Here is a 19,211-nt window from a genome sequence, read left to right as displayed (position 1 = left end):
GTAGTCGTTAAGATATTTCAGTCTGGATCAAAGCGGTGGACCAATCAACCTACCATCAGACCAACCGACCGATGACACTTCCATCCCTATAGTCATGCTGCTGGTATAACTAAAAATAACAAAGTTATGAGCACATAGAGATTGAGATTTCTCAGTCATTACTGTGTAAAAATCTGTCACATTATCAGTGTATATACAGTAGACTTCTGTGACTAAGTGTGCATTCTTTGTTTAATTCCTAAAAAGCAGGTCCATCCAGCGAAAAGCTGGATTATACATCATAATTCGACAGAACTGAAACCACATCTTTTTTTCTAAATTCCAATGTTTAGTTAAGTGTAACAAAGTGTCAACATGCTGACAGGGAGTCTTTTTGGGAGTTTCAAATGAAAACATTAACAAAGCCAGTGTTGAGGCCACAGGGGTTGCAGTATCACAGTGATCGATGGGGACGTCAAGCCCAGTGCCCAGCCTTTAGCATGGATCTTTCTCAAACTCCTATCGACCAACCCAGCTACTAAAGTATTCAGGGTTAAATTAAGTATTTATTGTTTCAGCTAATAAAACTAATCTAACCTCAATATGTAGTGCAATACATGCGGATTTGCAATACGTGGATTTGCAATTGGCAGTGGCAATATCTTTTTAGTATTTATGAAAAGTGACGTAAAGGAATAGATATTTGAATTTTTTTGATTTACATCTAATTTTGTTTCCTAATGAAGGCCTTGTCTTACATCATTGGGAAACCAGCTAATTTGCTGTTTATTGTTTCATGATTGTGTAAACAAAAAGAAAAATAAGGACAGACAATAGAAAGTTGACTTTGTAACACAGGGCAAAGGAACAGCCAGGGAGAAACCGAGAGGATGAGAGAACGAGTGAAGGCAGGCGCACTGTGTAGAGGAGTGACACTACCAAAGGATGTACTTTGACTTTGATTGTGTGTTGCCGTGAGTCACTGCCTGTGTTCATCACCGCCTGTGTTCATCACCAGAGTAGCTAGCAGAATGAGAAACCACAGTCCCTCGGGGCCATGACAACATATCACTGTCTCACTGTCACTTCATCTACGTGGACCTGCCCACTCCTTTCCTTCACTCACCTTTTACCCATGACTCTATCTCTTTCTCTCTCTCTGTTGATCTCTCTCTTTCATTGTCAATCTGTCAATTGTTTGGTGACTTGTTTAATCTGTGTTTGAGTCACTTCAACTGGAGTTTACAGTAGTTAGTGCGTGTAAGGCTGCCGCAGTTACCGCATTACCACGGTAATGCAATTACATCACACCCATCACAGAGTCAAGCTGATCACTGCTTCACTGCTGAGTGAGCAGCTGAAGTGATGGACATCAGTTATTCTGTCAGGCTTGACATAAAGAATGACGCCCTGCCAAATGCCAACCAATATTCCTGCTGCAAAGTCAACCTATTAATGACAACACTGGAATAAAGATAGACATTTAGACTATAGAGACTATAAAGAATAGACTACTACAGGAATAAATGCATTTGAAAAGTTTGCAGTATTGCTCCGAATATAAGACTTTTTTTTTTCCTCTGGAAATACATCTGGAAAACTGGGGTCGTGTTATACTCGGGGTCCAGACAATGCCATGTCTATCAAATCTTCTTTTTAAATGGATAAAGTAACGGTGTAAAACCCACTCCTACATGGAAGGTTGCATCATGGGTTGTTTGTAGCATTAATGTTGCTAGGCTAGCGAGTGTCATCATCAGGTCAACATTTCTGTTCATCCAATACTTTGGTTTTGACCAAATAGCTTAAAAACAACAGTAATTCCCTTTTGCCCCAGGTAGGCACTTTGTACGTAGTGCTAACTGGCAAATATTAGCATAGTAACTTATGCTAAATCAAGATGGCCAACATTATACCTGCTAAACACCAACATGTTAGCATTGTCATTGTAAGTCTTTTTTGCAAACAATGTTTGATAGCACTGAGTATACACTATCAGATTTATATGGAACATTTAGTCATGTAATAGACAGCTCACTCATCCAATTTCTTCTTGCCATTTTGACTTCACATCCCTCAGCAAATAGGTTTCTGTCCTTTGCTTTCTTATTACTTATTCTGTGAGCTTAGTTTAACTCGAAGAAGCTGCTTTCTGTCCTTATTATTTGCTTTTAAAATTGTATTTGTCTGTGTGAAGTTTGGTTTTCTGAAAACTGCTAGTACCTTTTTGTATGCATGTGTCTGTACAGTATACATGTGCTGTATACTTAACCACAAAGGTGAAGGAAAATAACAATGGAGGAGATGAAAGCACCTCAAGATGGAAAGTGAAACAGAGAGAGTGAAAATTGTGAAAGCATTAGGGAGTAGATTACAGTGATTTTTAACTGACGTTGCTGATAATAACAATCATTACCTTACAGATTAGGGCCTAAATAGGGACTACAAGAAAAGTAATCATAACTGATAGCTGATAAGTGAGTAACTGAATACATTAAATGAACCATGCATGACTAAGGCCTTGTTAACACTACATACAGATATTTTGCAAAACAAACATTTTTCTCTACGTTTTGGCCTCTCATCCACACACAAACAGTGTTTTAGCTCACTAAAACGGAGAGTTTTAAAACACCTAGTAAAGTGTAGATTTGTAAAAACTCCAGTTTCTGTGTATCCATGAGGACATGTAAAACAGGGGGTTTTGTAAACGATGACATCACACTTCAATTCGTGCACGCCCATTATTGCTTTGTATAATGAGCATGCGCCTGAAACGACAGCTACCGCCAAAGGAAAATAACTCACTATGCGTACTCAGAATGTTCTCCTCTGGTATTTGACATACCAGTGATGTAGACTTTATCGCCACCTACTGGCCCAGCAGGCTTGTTTGTAGTCGTTTTTGCGTTTTCATGTGAACGGAGATATTTTGTAAAACGAAGATTGTGTGAACAGAATTTTTTCAAACTGAGAGGGGGGGGGTATCTGTTTTGAAAAATATCCTAATACAGTACATGTGGTCAAGGCTAATGACTAACATGAAAGGCATCATTAAGAGGCAGAGAGAGGTAAGAGAGGGACTGCAGGTCATTTTGTCAAGGAAAGAGGAGAGGAGCCTGTAGCTGTGTTACTTTCATCATCAAAACTGAAAAGAGCATTATCAAATGCACCCACACCATGCCCAGTGAAAATAACACATGGCTAGAAGGCATTTCAACAGAGTCCTTGGTGTTGTGATTGGTGGGCAAAAAGGCGAAAAAGTGGGAAAAAAAATGATGGAGAGTAAATAAGAAAGAAAAGAAAAGGAGGTGGCCAGGTTAGTGTAGCCTCTCAGCTTGAGGGAGATGAGTGGAAGATGGAGGGATGAGTGGATGGATAGATTGGGGAATGTTAGAGGTGGACAGGTAACAGTGGCCTTTTGGAGCGGTTGAGATGTAGGGAGAGAAGGGTCATCGGCGTGATCAGCTGGTCAGCCTCCTGCCAGCTGACTGCCCCTCTAGAGGCCAATTAGAGGGGAAGCAGGTAAAGCTAGGAACAGTGGAAGACTCCCCACAGGCACACACACACACACACACACACTAGTGCTGACACCAGGTTCATACAATAATCAAAACCCCCAGGCACTCTCACACACATACACACTGACATTAGTGCCGACACATGCCGAAAGTGCAAGAACCTAGTTTTGGTTTTAGTCATTTTCTCAAACTTTTTAGGTCACATTTTAGTCAGACATAAGGTTACATACTGCGTTTCATCATATTATTAATTCAGTATAAGATTTTTTTTACAAGATATCAGTATTAAAATTGAAAATTTAGTGATTTACTGTTGCTCAGTCATTGGCAGTGTAATTTGATGTCACAAAAACATTTTGCATTGAGTTAATCTTTCTGTCATGTCACTATCTTGTCAGTGCTTGAACTTGATTGCAGAAATTGTCCAATATGAAATTTAATTAGCTGAGAGTCATTTGTTATTTTCAGCTATTTGTTTTTATTTGTTTTTTCCATGGTCATTTTTAATTTATTATTTTTGTCAGGTTAGATGAGATTTCCAGTGATCACTACTTTGCCATGAATGTCACATCACAAAGGTGATGTTGCAATATTGCTGATCAACAAAAATGATTGATTTTTGTTAATGAAATGAACACCAGTGCATCAACATCCAAAACCTGCAGGCAACAATTTTTGTGGTTCTTGACTGTAAGGGTAAATGGTACTAGTATTACATATGATATGGTAATGATGCAATGCTTTGAATGTGTTCAGAACATATCCAAAGCTTTGCTGTTTTGTTTTTTCTAGGGGTGTGTGTGTGTGTGTGTGTGTGTGTGTGTGTGTGTGTGTGTGTGTGTGTGTGTGTGTGATCCACCTCATGACCTTGAGTTCATCTCCACTATCACCACCCCTGCAGTGCTGGAGAGAGGTTCTTTTGAAGTACAAAAATCTCAGAAAGGACACTCACAACAGTGGCTAACAATCAAATGCCTTTGAAAGTCCAAACTTTGAAACAGTTACATTTCTTTCCCCACACATACGCACTCACACAAATGCTATCCCCGTGAAATTGCGACAAATTCCTGCAGCTGGAGGCCTGATTATCCGCCAGTGAGCCAATCAGTGCCAATCATTAGCAGTGGGTCTTGACCAATAGGTGCTGAAGTGGCAGGTCATATTCTGTGGCTGCTGTGCTGTTAACTTGAGGCCTAATGAGAAGGGAGGAAGGATCTAGTGCAGACAAGTATTGATGGATTATACAGAATGACCTTTAACCAAACCTCCAGCTAGTATAGGTGTAATCACAGACAAAGTCAGTTAATCCAGCCTCACCCTAACCCCTCACCATAAAGAGATGCAGAAATACCAGCATGTCTATAGAGAAAATTGTCATCTGAACTGACACTATTTAAATCTGTGTGCCCGAAGCATTATGTGTCCTCTTTAGAAATTAATTAAATTCCTTCACTTTTCTGTACATTGCAGTTGTTTTAAATACAGATGCTTGTCCTATTGGCAGCCGAACAGACTTAATGAGCATAATGTAACTCTTAGCTGCCTGTAAAATAAGCAGAATATTGTAAAATGCAATTATCCCACATATTGCAATGCAAGCTGCTGATTCCAGCTAAGTGCAAGGAAAAAATTAAGGGAGCATTTGAAATGTTGCCCCAATTTGTTTCCCTCAGTTGGGTGCAGCTAATAAGTTAGCTTCCACCAAAAAAAAAAAAAAAAAGGAAAAATCATTCAAGGCTCGACTATGATGGTTACGTGGGGCTGCAGAACAGGTGAACCCTGGAGACAGGAATAAGTTAAAAAGATGTTTATTGCAGAGCAGGGGGAAGATAGGCTGGAGGCTAAGGGAAACTTGAACTGGTAGTTGAGAGCCAGGAACTGAGGCTGGGGCAGAGGCAGTTAGGAGCCAAGGAAGCAGGTCCAGAATGAGATCCAAGGAGACTGAGTAATGCAGGGCTCCGGGGCAGAGCAGCAGGGCTGAGGGCAGAGCAGCAGGGCTTGACCAGATGAGGCGCAGGAAACGGGGACCGGAGTCAGAACAGGCAGTACTAAAAGGGAAAAGAAGAGACTGAGTACTGGAGAACAAGCAACAAGAACTAAATGGTGAATAGCAAATCTGGTAGTGAGTTGGCTCGAAGCGTAGCAACGCTGACTAGTAGCAGACTCTACGTTCTGGCAGAGTGGAAGTGGCAGGGCTGAGTATTTGTAGAGGCTTGATTACAGAGATGAGATGCAGCTGATGTGGTTCTGCTCTGACTCCGGCACACCTGCAGGCCATCACACACATATACATACACACACACACACACACACACACACACACACAGGGAGAGAGAGGGAGAGAGGCATTGAATTAGAAGAAGAGGGCGTGGCAGATGATGTCCCAGGGGCTGTTTATAGTGAGTTTTTTTATATTAATAGCAGTCTAGTAATGTGTGTAATATTTCAGAGGTTTCGTTAAACTTCACCCTCTCCATGTTGTTCTCTTAATGCCATGCATCATAATTTGAATAAAAAAGCTTTTGGTGTTTTTGTAGAAAGGTCAATGCATTGAAGTACATCTAGTACTATATCTAGTACTGTAGTTCTATCAAACCATCCAGCACTGCCAAAATTCAGATAAGCAGGCTGAACATGCCCGCTGATGATCACCAAAGCTTGTGTGCTTTTTTGAAAAGCAGAAATCAAAGCACCCAATAGATAGTTAATGAAAACTGGCACTCTGTTACTGCTTTCTCACTTAGCAACCATTTTCCTAACAACAGGCTAAGAGTGCTAGAGTGGTTTATACACAGCACATTTCAAGTACTCAATTTTACCTCTTGGATTGCTTGGTTGGAACCAGCTGTTGTGTAACATCAGCATCTATGACCCTAATATTTGCCACTTACAGTATACATAGCGTGCCCATGCCTTACGTAGTACACCATACTGTGCGAGACTCGTCATTATTGGCATCTCCATCACGGTTTACTGTTCGCATGGCGAATTTTTCAATTTTTGTCTCCATCTCTTTTTGTGGATGATACAATAACAAGATTAGCATGTGCTGTCATATTGTGTGATATGGACATGTAAAGACTCACAGAACACATTTATCTGTTTATCTGTGTCTATCTCTCTGTGTATCATCCATCATTTGAATTTAAATTCCATGAAAATGTGTTTTTTGCCATATCAAAGTCAAAGCAGTTTCACTTAGACTGACAGTATGATATTTATGTTAAGCAGTAACATAACATTCAAAAGACACGTTTATCTAAGCACAGATGCAATATTTTCCTTTTTGCCTTCTTTTATGCCTTGTCCCTCCTCTCTGACACTGTGACAGGTGAATATTTTGCTGCAAGTAAGGCACATTTTCTGTTTTTCCAACACTGCCTACTACAGTCCTTCAAGTTTTTAATGCATCCTAGATGACAGATGTCCCATCAGGCCTTTAGCTTGTGGTCTGACTTCACCTCCACTCCCAAGACACTTGGAATAGATGGAATAGAGTGGAGGGAAAAAAAGAGTCATCTAAAAACCTGAGAGAGGGAGGGCTTTCACGGTTTTTCTATTTTTAAACCAGCTCCTTTTTTTTTCAGGTCGCCACTCCCACAGAGATCTAAGAACAGGTACAGAGAGCCATCTCTAAAGACAGAAAGACACATAGGAAGAGAAAGGGGTGGATTCAATTTCCCCAGAGTATCAAAGTGAAATGGTGATAAAGACACACAATGTACATACTGAGAGAGGTGGAGAAAGAATTAGATTGAGTTTTATTTCAGCTGTCTTAAAGATGATTCATCACTTGTCCAGGTTTACAAAAAGAAGCCAAATACAGTGTGCGGTCATAGCAGCACCTCAGTATATCACAGTTCAGTGCAAAGTTTGCTACAGTATGTATCTCATAAAACAAATGATCAAACATAAAGAATGATTTCACTTGTTTTTAGACAAGTGCAACATATTTTTTGTTTTTCTTTCGTGACAAACATTTTCATGCAAGATTGTGTTTTTTTTGTTTTGCTCTATCTGTGCAGCAAGGTCATTTTTACCTAATTAGAAGTAGACATATGTTCAGCAATGCAATAGACCTGAACACGTGGATGTTGTACTATTACAAGTGCTTGGGGCTCCCGCCTGAGGCAGCTTTCATTCTCTTAGACACTGACACACTTTTATTTCGAAGAGAAAAAAATTCACCGTGAAACAGAATTTGAATTTATGATAATCGTAACCAAGTTCCTGTCAAAGCTAGAGACAAAGAGAGTCATTATTTAATCTATAAATTGTTGACTACTGTACATCAAGAGGGGCTGTTTCAGTACTGCCGGTTGTACAAAACCCTGATTAAAGAATATCATGTAAATGATTGTGATAATTGTGATTATTCTCAATGAATCATGAATTGGAGATTTGCTAGTTGTAGAGGGGTGATGAGCTTCTGTAATTATGGTTTGACAATTATAGATTCTGTTTCATCGGGGGAAGGCAACACTTGTTTACATTACATAAGTGCACTAAAGGTGATGTAGGTTGGAGTCATGGACAGAGTGTTACCAAGCTGATTTTGAGGACAACTGCTCCTTTTCCGGTTCAAAGCTGTTTGCTGTGAAATATGTCATATGGTTGCAAGAGCCCAAGTAAATTCCACAAGAAGGTCCACAAATAATGAATATAAGTTCACTGGCTTGTTCAAGTTCAAGTTCTTCTTTATTGCCATGTGTATTAAAAATGCAATGAAATACTTGTGCTCTGGATCTCTCTGCCTTAACACAAAGGACACACCATCCCAAAACAGCAAAAAAAAGACACAACAGACCTACATTGACTATGTAAACAGTGCATTCATATGTATATGTTTGAATGTAATTGCTAATTGTAACAGTGAGCTGGTCTGATCAGCTGATGGCTTTCACAAATGTCTTGTTCCACCTGAGCTAACAAGATGCTTCATTGTCACCATCTAAGATGCAATTAATAACATGTACTTTCTTCTCTCTCTCTCTCTGTGCCTCCCAGTAGTCAGCAGGCCTTCTTATTGGAGAATGTGCCATGTAACGACCCCCAATGCCAGAGCATAGGGAGAATGTTCCACATCCACTGGGACCAATCAGATTTGGGAGCCATCCCAAATGCCATCATGGCAACGTTCTTTGACATCTATGAAGATGTGAGTAGTTTTTTTTGTCTCTGCTTTGTTCATTTCAGTCACATGAACGTCATCCTCCATGCCTTTCCTTCCCTTCCTCTTACATCACCTGCCTCTAAATGTCTGCCACCTTTCTCCTTCTCCTCAATGTCTCCTCTTCCCTCTCCAAGTAAAGCACTGACATCAGCCGTGACAGTAGTAGGAAATATGAAAGTTAAATATGCAGCTAAAATGACATCACTAATATCATCACAAATATTAAAGAACTTGATACCAAATGGGGAAGAAAAATAAATAAACCTCAGAGCACACAAGAATATTTGATTCCTTTCTAATGCAGAAAAGTGGATTATGTCTAAAGCTTTTTTTCAACCTTGACAACAACAAAATGATTTGAGTTTATGGTTTTCCTTTCTTGCTCAAAAGCAATACTTCAGATTTGCACTGAGGACAGAACAATGTCACATTTAGTTTAGTGCTTGTCTGTAATCAGACTTGCAGTTAAAAGCACATGAAGCTTGTGTTCAAGCTTGCATTTACTGTTGTTACTTTTCATTTATTTCTACCAGCATGCACAAAGCAACTTAAAAAAAACCAACTGATTGTACATACATGTAGAGTTACAAAACACATACACAGTGTCTTCCACACTTGTTCACATACATGCAGTATATATGTGTGTTTCATTGGCCCCTACACACACTCTGACTCACACCCAGACTGAATGACTGCATGTAGTACAGTAGCTCCACTGCAATGTACTGTATGTGGTTGTCTTATCAGAATTAATTATTACTGCTAATGTGGCCTGTCTGTCTCTGGCTCTCTCACTCACCCTTGAGAGAGAATTTATAAAAGGGAGAGAGATGTAGTGAGGAGAGAAAGAGGAAAGAAGAGAGATGATAAGATAATGCTGGATCAGTCACCCAGTGTTTTAGAGGGATAAAAATGTACATCAGAAGACACACACACTAACACACACACACACACACTATGCTCTCATTGTCCCTTATCTATATGCCTGTCTTCATTTGCAGGGTATATTAGACATGCTGGTTCTAAGCCAGGCAGAGGGCAAAGACGTCATCCATGCTTTGAAGAACAATTTTGAAGCTGATGCCTACTTCGTTAAAGTGATGGGTAAGTCCCTGATCTGCCCAGTGTGCTCTGTTTCTCCCTCCTCTCCATATGCTTAGACCACAGGAAGGAGGAGAAGAGAGGAGCACCTGGGAAGACACTATCTCCTCCTCTACCACAGGCCTCTGGCTCTTTATCTTGCTCTGTTTTTGCCTCTCTTTGTCCTCTTCTTCCTCAGCTATCCTCTGTATATTACATACAGGAAAATACAGGGTTTTTTTTTTACTACAACAGCCCCTCCTAGACCAATTAGAATAAGTGTGCACGAGAAGCTCTTTTTCCCAGATATGGAAAGCAGATGGTCATGACTATTATCTGTCATATTATTTTGATTTTTAGCCTGTCATTGGTGAAAAAGGATCCTGTCTGAGATTTCAGTTTTATATCAGCCTACTATAAAGTAGCCACCGTCAGCATAAACTGCTGTAGTAAATGCACCTTCTCTCTCAAAAGGTCATTTTGATTACTACCACAGTCCTCTTTCCTAGATTTTCCAATACATATGTATATTACTTTTAACAAAGATATAAATGCAGCACTTTAAGACACATCATTTCGAGGCTAGTTGGTGGCATTGGCAATGCCACATTCAGCACAAGTAGAAGCAGAGTAATTGGTTAGAGCATGAAAGTGATCTCGTGTTCCTGGAAAGGACACAATAAAATTCCACATATTGTACTCGTTGTTTCCATTTAAGAGGTAGATACTGTGTCCCATATTTCTCAGTTTATTGTTTGTTTTGGTGGATTATATGTGGTTCCTGGTGTTCCCCATCTGATTTCTTACAGATTTTGTAGAAAATTTTCATTACAGAAATGAAAATAAAAACCACAGCATTGTTATCATTATCATAAAGTTACAATACCAATCCTAGGAAACAATTAAAATGAATCATTCTAGTACTTTACTGTATTCCTACTGAATATTCTGTTAGCCCAACTCTCTATGACGGCCCTCATGTATCTTTATTGCATGTCTTTCCCCTCCTTCTCTCCCCATATAACCTGTCAATATTCACTTTTAACTGTCTTAAAAAGCTGTCAAAATACCAGAGAAATAGATTTAAACCCTTATATTCTGTATTCATGCCTGTCTATGCAACAATGACTAAATGTTCACTAATTCTGTGATCCAGCAGACACACATCAATAGCATGCTATGCTGTATTTCAGACACACTTTAAACCCGGGATTCACAAATGATGTATGACTAGAAGCCACTGTAATCTTCAATATCTGTTCTAGAGGCTCAGACATAGTTACAATATTTTTGGCTCACAGCTTTTGTGTCTCAGTTAATAGATTTTATTTCTTTTTTATTTATAACAGCTTTTGAGTAAAAATCAAGACGGGTTCATTTGAAGTCAAAATGTTGGTACAGCGTTAGTACCTAGTGACATTTGAGGAAAGCAAAAATAGTTCCACTCTAGGGTGGGCCTTTGCACAGTTTAATCTGTCACTCTGCTCTGCTCATTAGTGGGAAAAGGAGCATTGTTCATCCCTTTCTGTTTCAGCACAGTTGGCGAACAGTTGTTTTGTCTGTTGGGAAGGGAGGGGCTACACTTGCTCCTCTGCCCACAGAATCACACACACACATAAATCATCACTATGCACATGTAAACACGCTAGTGTGCACGCTCACTAATAAACACAAATACAGATCACCCTTTTATCTACACAGTTACAGTATCAGAATCTGTTCTCTTTCCCAAGTATTACATATACACATACAGATTACAGCTGTCTAATACATGCTGCCTGAGATACATAGTGCAGCATTGATGCTCTTCATTCATGGAAAAACATCAGGCTCTTAGTCATAACGCTGACATGACACTGCAAAACAGCAAACTAAGATTAAAGACATTCCAAGCATTCACTCAGTAAAATAGCTTGCTCCCAATACCTCAGTCACAAGTAGATTGAGCAGAATCAGTTCATAATACCAGTATAGTGAAGTCATATAGATTTATAAAATAATCTTAGCAAAACTTAGCAAAATTTAAATTACTGTCAAACTGACAGAAATGATTGGCACAGTAGATAGCCTAGTCAGCATATATTATATGATTGTGTTTGTGTGTCTGTTTCTGTGTATGTTAGTGCCCTACCATATAGTAACAGCATGGTGCAGGATTGAGGAGTGATAGATACATTAGAACAAGAACTGATACATCACGCAAGGTTGATGTCAAACAGTGAGATACCTTGGTTGGTGGTCTAATGCAGGTCTTTGATGTCCACCGTCTCAGCCAGTTGAATGACACACTGCAGTCCTGCCTTGAAGTGGGAGGGGGCAGAGCCATGACGAACTTTGATGATGATGCTACAGTACTTTTAATGATGGGAGTAAGATGAGGACTGTTTGCGTCTCACTGAGCTGCTGAAATTGATAAGAGCTATCTGCTAGCAGGCCCTATTGATTTAAGTAGTGTTCATGCAGAAGCCAACTGGAATTAGTGCTTTCCAGGAATTTGGCAGAGTTTGTAGAGCGTCATGGGGAGCACATGTGGTTTAATGAGAAGGTCAGACTTGTTTGCGGTAGATGAAGTAGAACCACTGAACTGGACGATGTGGTCTCCTAAAGGGAGTAGAGCTAAATGATGTCCCTGTTGTCCTCTGTCCTGACTTGCATCTCAACATTTGTGGGATAATTAGTTTGAATGCTAGATTGAGGTCATTGCAGGGTGCTGGTGCAGGAGCCAGTGGTTTCCAGCTTCCCAGCAGAAGTCTGTGATGATTATTCAATAGATGTTTCCATTTCACTCTCATGTGTCCATGTTAGAGATGAATAATGAGGCATTTTTAAACTGAAAATTGTGATTTGAAAGATTAATTTGTGTTAATTTGTGTTATGGCCTAATTAAAATCGCAAAAGCTGCAATTTTAATTAGGCTACAATTCAAATTATTGTGCAGTTTAGGGCAGCCGGGGAGGTCAAGATGAGATCAGGATGAGTCTGGGAGAACTGCTCATACAGTTGCAAAAGTTTGGGCACCCCTTGACAAATTGATTGATTTTTTTTTAATAGAAAAGATGTAAACACAGCCTCTCTAGGATAACTGATGAAGTTAAAATAGAAGTCTTGGGCCACAATCAGCAAAGGTATGTTTGGAGACAAAAAGGAGCAGCATTTCATGAAAAGAACACCTTGCCACCTGTTCAGCATGGGACTGGTTCCATCGTGCTTTGGGGTTGTGTTGCAGCCAGTAGTACAGGAAACATTGCACAGGTGGAGGGAAGAATGGATTCCTCTAAATAGCAGCAAATTCTGGAAGCAAACATCCCACCGTCTGTAAAAAAGCTGAAACAGAAAAGAGGATGGCCTCTACAACAGAATAATGATCCTAAACATACCTCAAAATCCATCGTGGACTACCTCAAGAGACGCAAGCTGAAGATTTTGGAACGGCTCTCACAGTCCCCTGACTGAAACATAATTGAAAATCTGTGGGTAGATCTCAAAAGAGCTGTGTATGCAGGACTGCCCAAGAATATTGCAGAACTAGAAGCCTTTTGCAAGGAAGAATGGGAGAAAATCCCAAATACAAGAACTGAAAGACATTTATCTGGCTGCAAAAAGTGTTTGCAAGCTGCCAGAGGGGATGTTGCTAAGTACTGACTGTGTAGGATGCCCAAACTTTTATACATGCCACAGAGATGTTTTTATTTTTTTTATTTTTGTTCAATTTATGACATTAACAAGTATCTATGCACTTATCAGGTTTTCACTAAACTAACTGCTGTGGCTGTAGCTGCCCAATCACAGATGGGGGCCACATGTCAGCAAAGTGAAGAAGACAACTTTTGGTCATCTTTATCCTCCTCTGTGATCGCTCGTTTTAAATGTTGATATAGTCAATCAGAAACTACAGCTGTTGTCATTATCATGGATTTATGGTGATTTTTCTCAGACGACGGCGACCATAGAATAATGATTTGGTCTGTACCGCTCTTTACCAGATGCTAGTTGTGATACACAGTTTTGTTGTTTGCCAACTGAAAAGAGTTTCTGCTGTTTCTCTGTGGTCTCTAAATAAAATCCTAGTGGTGATATATAGTAGTGATAGACTGATGGGTGTAGCATTTTGATAAACATCTTAATTTTCCTGATGTTCATCCTTTTAATCTTTTTGTCTCTTGCTCCTCGGTGAAAATGAGAGAACCTGGTATGTGGGGATGCTGGGTAATTAGAGTGAGAAGGGTCGCGGGGAAATAGCATTAATCTCTGCATATGTTACAGTCGGGTGAAAAGAAGCGGCTGGTGACTCCGTTTGTATCATGATGGTCTACTCTCCCTCCAGGCAGTAGTGAACAGAAAGAAGCAATGGGAATTAATAGCAACTAATTTGAGAGAAAATGTTGTTAAAATGCCAAAAATATAACATATTTGTGTGTCAATTTTAAAAGATTGTAAAAGGAAGACTAACGTTGCCTCAGATAGGCTCTGTGTATGTTTTTGACCTTGACATGCCCCTCCTCCTGCTGTAACATGAATTCCTTTCGTGCCACTGCTGTTCTTTTCGTTATCCATGTCTTGTCTCACTGCAGCACATCAAACAAAACACACACAGGAACACCCACACCAAAATGCCTGTTTTTACCCTGTCGAACAAACACTGTCAGTTCCCCCACTTCTCTTTATTCAACTTCAGTTATTACATTTCTAGTTGTAAATATTTCATACATGTTCAGTGTTGCACTTTCCACATCTATCTGACTACAACCAACCAAAATAAAAATGTATCTGTCAAGTGTTACACCCTGTCGACATTTCATCCGTCTCCCTTGTGAACGTAAGCTTAAATGCAACTTAATAGCCTCACGCCTCCCGCGAAACCTCCTGAGGGTAAATTGCTTATTCACCATTCTTTTCAGGCATCTCTGATAGCACGGCTGATAGCGTTACACTGTAATAAGTGAGACTGAGTGTGTGAACTTCATACTCAGACTTGACACATTATGTCAACCAGTGATGTGTCTTTGTAGACAGCCTGATCCATTCCTCCGTTCTATAAGATGGAATCCTATTTTCTCAAGACGACATCCCTCAACCCTCCCCCGAGCATTATTGAACAACACCCGCTGAAGGATTGACTTTGTGTCGGTTTTGGTGTGTGTGTGTGTGTGTGTGTGTGTGTGTGTGCATACAGTTTGTGAGTGAAAGGTAAGATCCCATGATGCACACACACATCCTGGGATAAATCCATCACAGGTTGGCCCCAGACAGCAGCCTTGCCTTCCTGCCTGCCAGAGGCTCGGACTCTCGCTGGGCTTTTCACACTGAGATGACCTGAACCTTTACAGGTCTGACATCATATCCTCCCATGCGCCCAACATGCATTGGTGCATTCACTAGCGCATTACATCAAGACCCTTACCTCTATTGCCATAGGAGCATATATTATTATAGACCAGGCTAGATGTTTTTGAGTGCAGCTGCAGACCAATGGAAGACTTGGCAGCTAGGATGTCATATTGTGAATAAAAAACCCTTCTTGAAAGCTGAGAAGAAAGCATGTCAGACCTGTATCTCATTGTGTTTTGACATTCTTCAAGGAAGGTTCGACACAAACTGGTTGGTCGGTTGTTATTTAGTGTGTAGTTGCCGTTAATTTTCAGTCCATGTGTGTGTGTTTTCTTTGCACATGCTAGTGTTACTGCAAACTCTGTATCGACGTAAGTGTGCTAATAACTAACTTTCACTCGTTTAATGTTGCAGATTAGATTTCCATTAGTTTTGTAATGAAAATTGAGAAATACTGAAATATTGTGATTTGTTTGTTTGTTTTTTTTGGTTTTTTACTAGTTGTGAGGAGTAATATGACATTTTAGAGAGTTTTATATGTATGTTTTTTTTAGTCCGTAACCACAACGAAATACAGACCAAGTGACGTGGTTTTGGTTTTTAATTTTATGCTCGCCTCTCTTTCGCTCTCCTCTTTTTTCTCTCTCTCCCACTCGCTCTGTCCCTCTCTCTCTTCTACACTATTTTCTTTTGCTTATTTCTCTAATGATGTAGTGAGGCTTTTAGTTTTATCTTGGTATAAAATTATTGTATTATTAAAATATTTAGCAAGTACCCGGTGAAATACAGACCGAGTAAAGTTGTTTCAGTTTAGTTCTGCTTTTATGCTCGCTCCTTTCCCTTCCTTACTATTTTCTCTTGCTTATTTTTTAATGAGTTAATGAGGCTTTTAGATGTATTTTTGGAGGATAAATAGAAAGCATTTGTACCCAAACCAAAACATGCAGGAGAACGGACTGCATCTTGAAATGGGATACCGCGGATCTGTCTCTGCAGAGTGCAAACTGATGGGGTGTGAAAAAGACAATTTCACCTGTCAGGTGTGCCATGTATTCTGACTTATATCTCATATCTGTACACTAAGTATGAAGCCAAAGCCAGCAGGTGGTTAGCTTAGCTTAGCATTAAGGCTAGTAGCAGCAGGCAGCAGTCAGTCTGGCCAAAGGGTTAGGTTTAAAAATTTGCCTACCAGCACCTCTAGAGCTCCAATTATTAATAATAACTAATTAATAACTCATTTCATTTGTTTAATCAGTACAAAAACTACTTTCCACTTCTTAGCTGGGCATGAGAGTGGTATTGATCTCATGAAACTCTCGGTAAGAAGGCGTATACGTGTATTTTCCAAAATGTCTATTATACTATTCCTTGAATATTTATAGCAAAATTCTGGTTTTCATTATGAGACACTGTCTATTGTTAGCATTTACAAATTAATTACAAGAAATTTAGCATTTCTTTGTTTTTCTTGCTGAATGGAAAATGTACTGATGTGTGACCACAAAACTAAGGTACATTTTGAACTCTGACTGTCACATACCCCTACATTCCTGCTTCTTAAAGTATCATACTACTGTTTAACACTATCAGATTGATAATGGTGAACGTGAACAACATAAGAAAACAGAGCTAAGAGTTGAAGTAGAAGCCTTCACAGGTTTACTTGATTCCCAGTATCCAAGATGTGACTCGTGACCTGAGCCTGGCCGGGTCCAAATTATATTCAGTCTAATCTCTTCGGATAGAGTCCTGCTCTATTTCCACGGGTCTAAGGTCTGTCAGTATTTCTAATACCCAAGTGCATCTTAGCGGACTCATTTACATTTACGATATATTCCTCCTTCAAGATGCTTTTGTCCAGAGGTACATTACAAATGAGCTACAATCCAAGCCACATTAGATCAAAGAGAAGCCATCCGAGACTGATCCTGTGGTGTGTCATAATCATCAAAGCATTAAAATGCGGTCTTTTAAGGTGAGACAGGGAATGTGAACGGTGAGGTGCAGAGGAAAATTACATGTATTGCTACTCAGCGCTATGCTGCTGCCAATTTTAGTTTTCTCTTTCTCTTACGGCCTGTCTGGTTTGACCACATTTTGGATCAGCTTTTTGCACGGCCAGACATGGCCGTCGAACAGGCTGGGCATGCACCTCCTGTTTTTGCTTCCTTAATGTTGGATTGAAATAAAATGATGTTGGTTCAGCACAATAAGGACTGCACTTTGAAATTCACGAATCCATTTTGGATTGGGTCCATTATTTTGGACACAATCATTCAAAGTAAGATCTACATGTATTATTTTAGATTTTCTAGGAAGATTGAAAGGACAAGCATGACCATTAATGACCAAAGCAAAGTGGTATTCCACTTTAAGCTGTAAGAAACAATGATGAACAAAGTGGTTGCAGGGTGGACAGATGGAAGGATGATTACTGCTGAGAAGGGAGGAGATAGGAGAAATCATAAACTCCAAAATTAGAAAGAAGGATAAAATGGTGGGTGATGAGGAGGAGAGGGGGTGGGGGTATCTCCGCATGAGCATCTCAAAGTGTGTGCGTATGTGTGTGTGTGTGTGTGGGGGAAGGAGATGAAGAGAGAGACTGACAGGCAGAACTGTATGAGTTGATTAGTTTCCTGCTCATTTATTAGGATGCAGATTAGCTGCATTGAGAAACATCTGGGAGCTTTTCTCAGGCCCACATACTCCCTTCTCCTCTCCTCCCCTTTCATCTCTTCTCCTCCTATCACTGCTCCTCTCCCCATATCCAGCTCTCTCCTTTCCTCCTCTACTGTCGTCGTTCCATCTTCTCTCATCTTTCCCTCTTTCATTTCCTCTCCTCTAACCCTCTCCAGCCACTGTTTTTATCTCGCTCTCACCTCTCCCCCTGCCCTCACCCTGCCTTCACTCCTCTTCTGTTTCTCTTCGGGAAATGTCTCGTTTCCTGTCCTCCTGCTCCATCTCCGCCTCTCTCGGTCTGTCAATCAGAGCAGTCTTTTATTCCCTCTTTTCATTTCATTCAAATGACAACAAGGAGATTTACATGAAGTCTTTTGGTGTGGCTCTGTCGTCCAGAGGAGGATTTGACTGGAGGCTGGTGTGAATACTTTTCCTCTGTCTCCTGCAACACACAAAGAGAGCTGAGTGGGAGTGCCTGCTCTCATGTTTGTCAAAACAGCATCCTACACCAGCTTATGTTGAGAGCTGAAGTCATAATGGCTGTGCCTATAATTACATATAATACATTATATCACACATTACGATTATTCTATACATCGCTTACAGGGAGCGGTAATTCATATATCTTGTTTACTCTAAGTCGTCTACTCTTCCTTCTTCTAGAATATTAGAGATTGTATCTTTCACCTTCTAAAAATCAGGATCACTCAATTTCCACCTCTTGCCCACAACCTTGATAGAAGCAGTACATCCCCGTAGGTAACTTTTCTACCATTTATTTTATAAGGTATTGCAGATCCTGACTAAAAATGAGAAAAGTCGATCGATGGCCGGTGGATTTTTGGATAACAGAACTCCAACGTGATGTTTGTCTTGTCTCTATTCATGCCTCTATTCATTTCAGTGTAAAAAAAAGATGGCATATCTACCTTCAGCACCACCAGCAGCAGGGAGGCGATATAGCCTCAGAGAAGCCAGTTTAAATCAATTTCAAGTTTTATCAAGTTCAATTTTATTAGTGTGGACCACATCCACTGAGAATTGAGGTAGCCTGAAGACGGACCAATTAGCAAATTATGGGTAGTGGTTTAGAAGATGAAAACAACAAGGAGCACCTAATTTGAATTAGACTTGGGCATTATATTTGATTTATGGCTCAGAAGGCTAATCCAATCACCTGCAAATTAATTTTACTCTGTGGCCATTGACGGTACTCCTAACCCAAGCAAATTAAAGTCCCACAAAGCCTTGCCAGGCTACAGTAAGCAGAGGAAACATTTTTGGGCTGGCTTTTTGAGACTAACATTTGATCCCATGAACCAGTGCTGCATGCCAGTGTCTAGTTGTTTACACAATGTTGTCAATGCTGAATGTGTATGACTTTATGATTTAAAACCTCTGGGCATTCTTTCCTTTGGGACTTAGATAATTCTGACTCAAATGATACCTTT

At 40.0% G+C, this 19,211-nt stretch overlaps 1 protein-coding gene and 1 long non-coding RNA gene across 3 annotated transcripts in view; one reads left to right on the top strand and one right to left on the bottom strand.

Annotated features, from left to right (window-relative positions):
• Positions 1-19,211, top strand: part of itfg1 (integrin alpha FG-GAP repeat containing 1) — a 148,507-nt gene that overhangs the window by 83,967 nt on the left and 45,329 nt on the right. The window contains exons 11-12 of one of the 2 annotated variants that reach the window (XM_067596020.1): positions 8,511-8,658; positions 9,675-9,777. In XM_067596020.1, the coding sequence (XP_067452121.1) occupies positions 8,511-8,658; positions 9,675-9,777 (251 nt within the window). Of the gene's footprint in view, positions 1-8,507; positions 8,659-9,674; positions 9,778-19,211 lie in introns of both variants that reach the window. The other variant, XM_067596011.1, reaches the window with a different exon arrangement.
• LOC137189565 (uncharacterized) lies at positions 5,293-5,882 on the bottom strand. Its single transcript, XR_010929662.1, has 2 exons — positions 5,654-5,882; positions 5,293-5,548 (listed from the first exon to the last, which is right to left on the bottom strand). It is a non-coding gene; the product is annotated as an uncharacterized lncRNA (long non-coding RNA).

This window comes from Thunnus thynnus, chromosome 1, assembly GCF_963924715.1.
Source record: "Thunnus thynnus chromosome 1, fThuThy2.1, whole genome shotgun sequence".
Taxonomy (NCBI): domain Eukaryota; kingdom Metazoa; phylum Chordata; class Actinopteri; order Scombriformes; family Scombridae; genus Thunnus; species Thunnus thynnus.
Note: the sequence above shows the minus strand (reverse complement) of the source record. Positions and strands in the feature narration are given on the sequence as shown.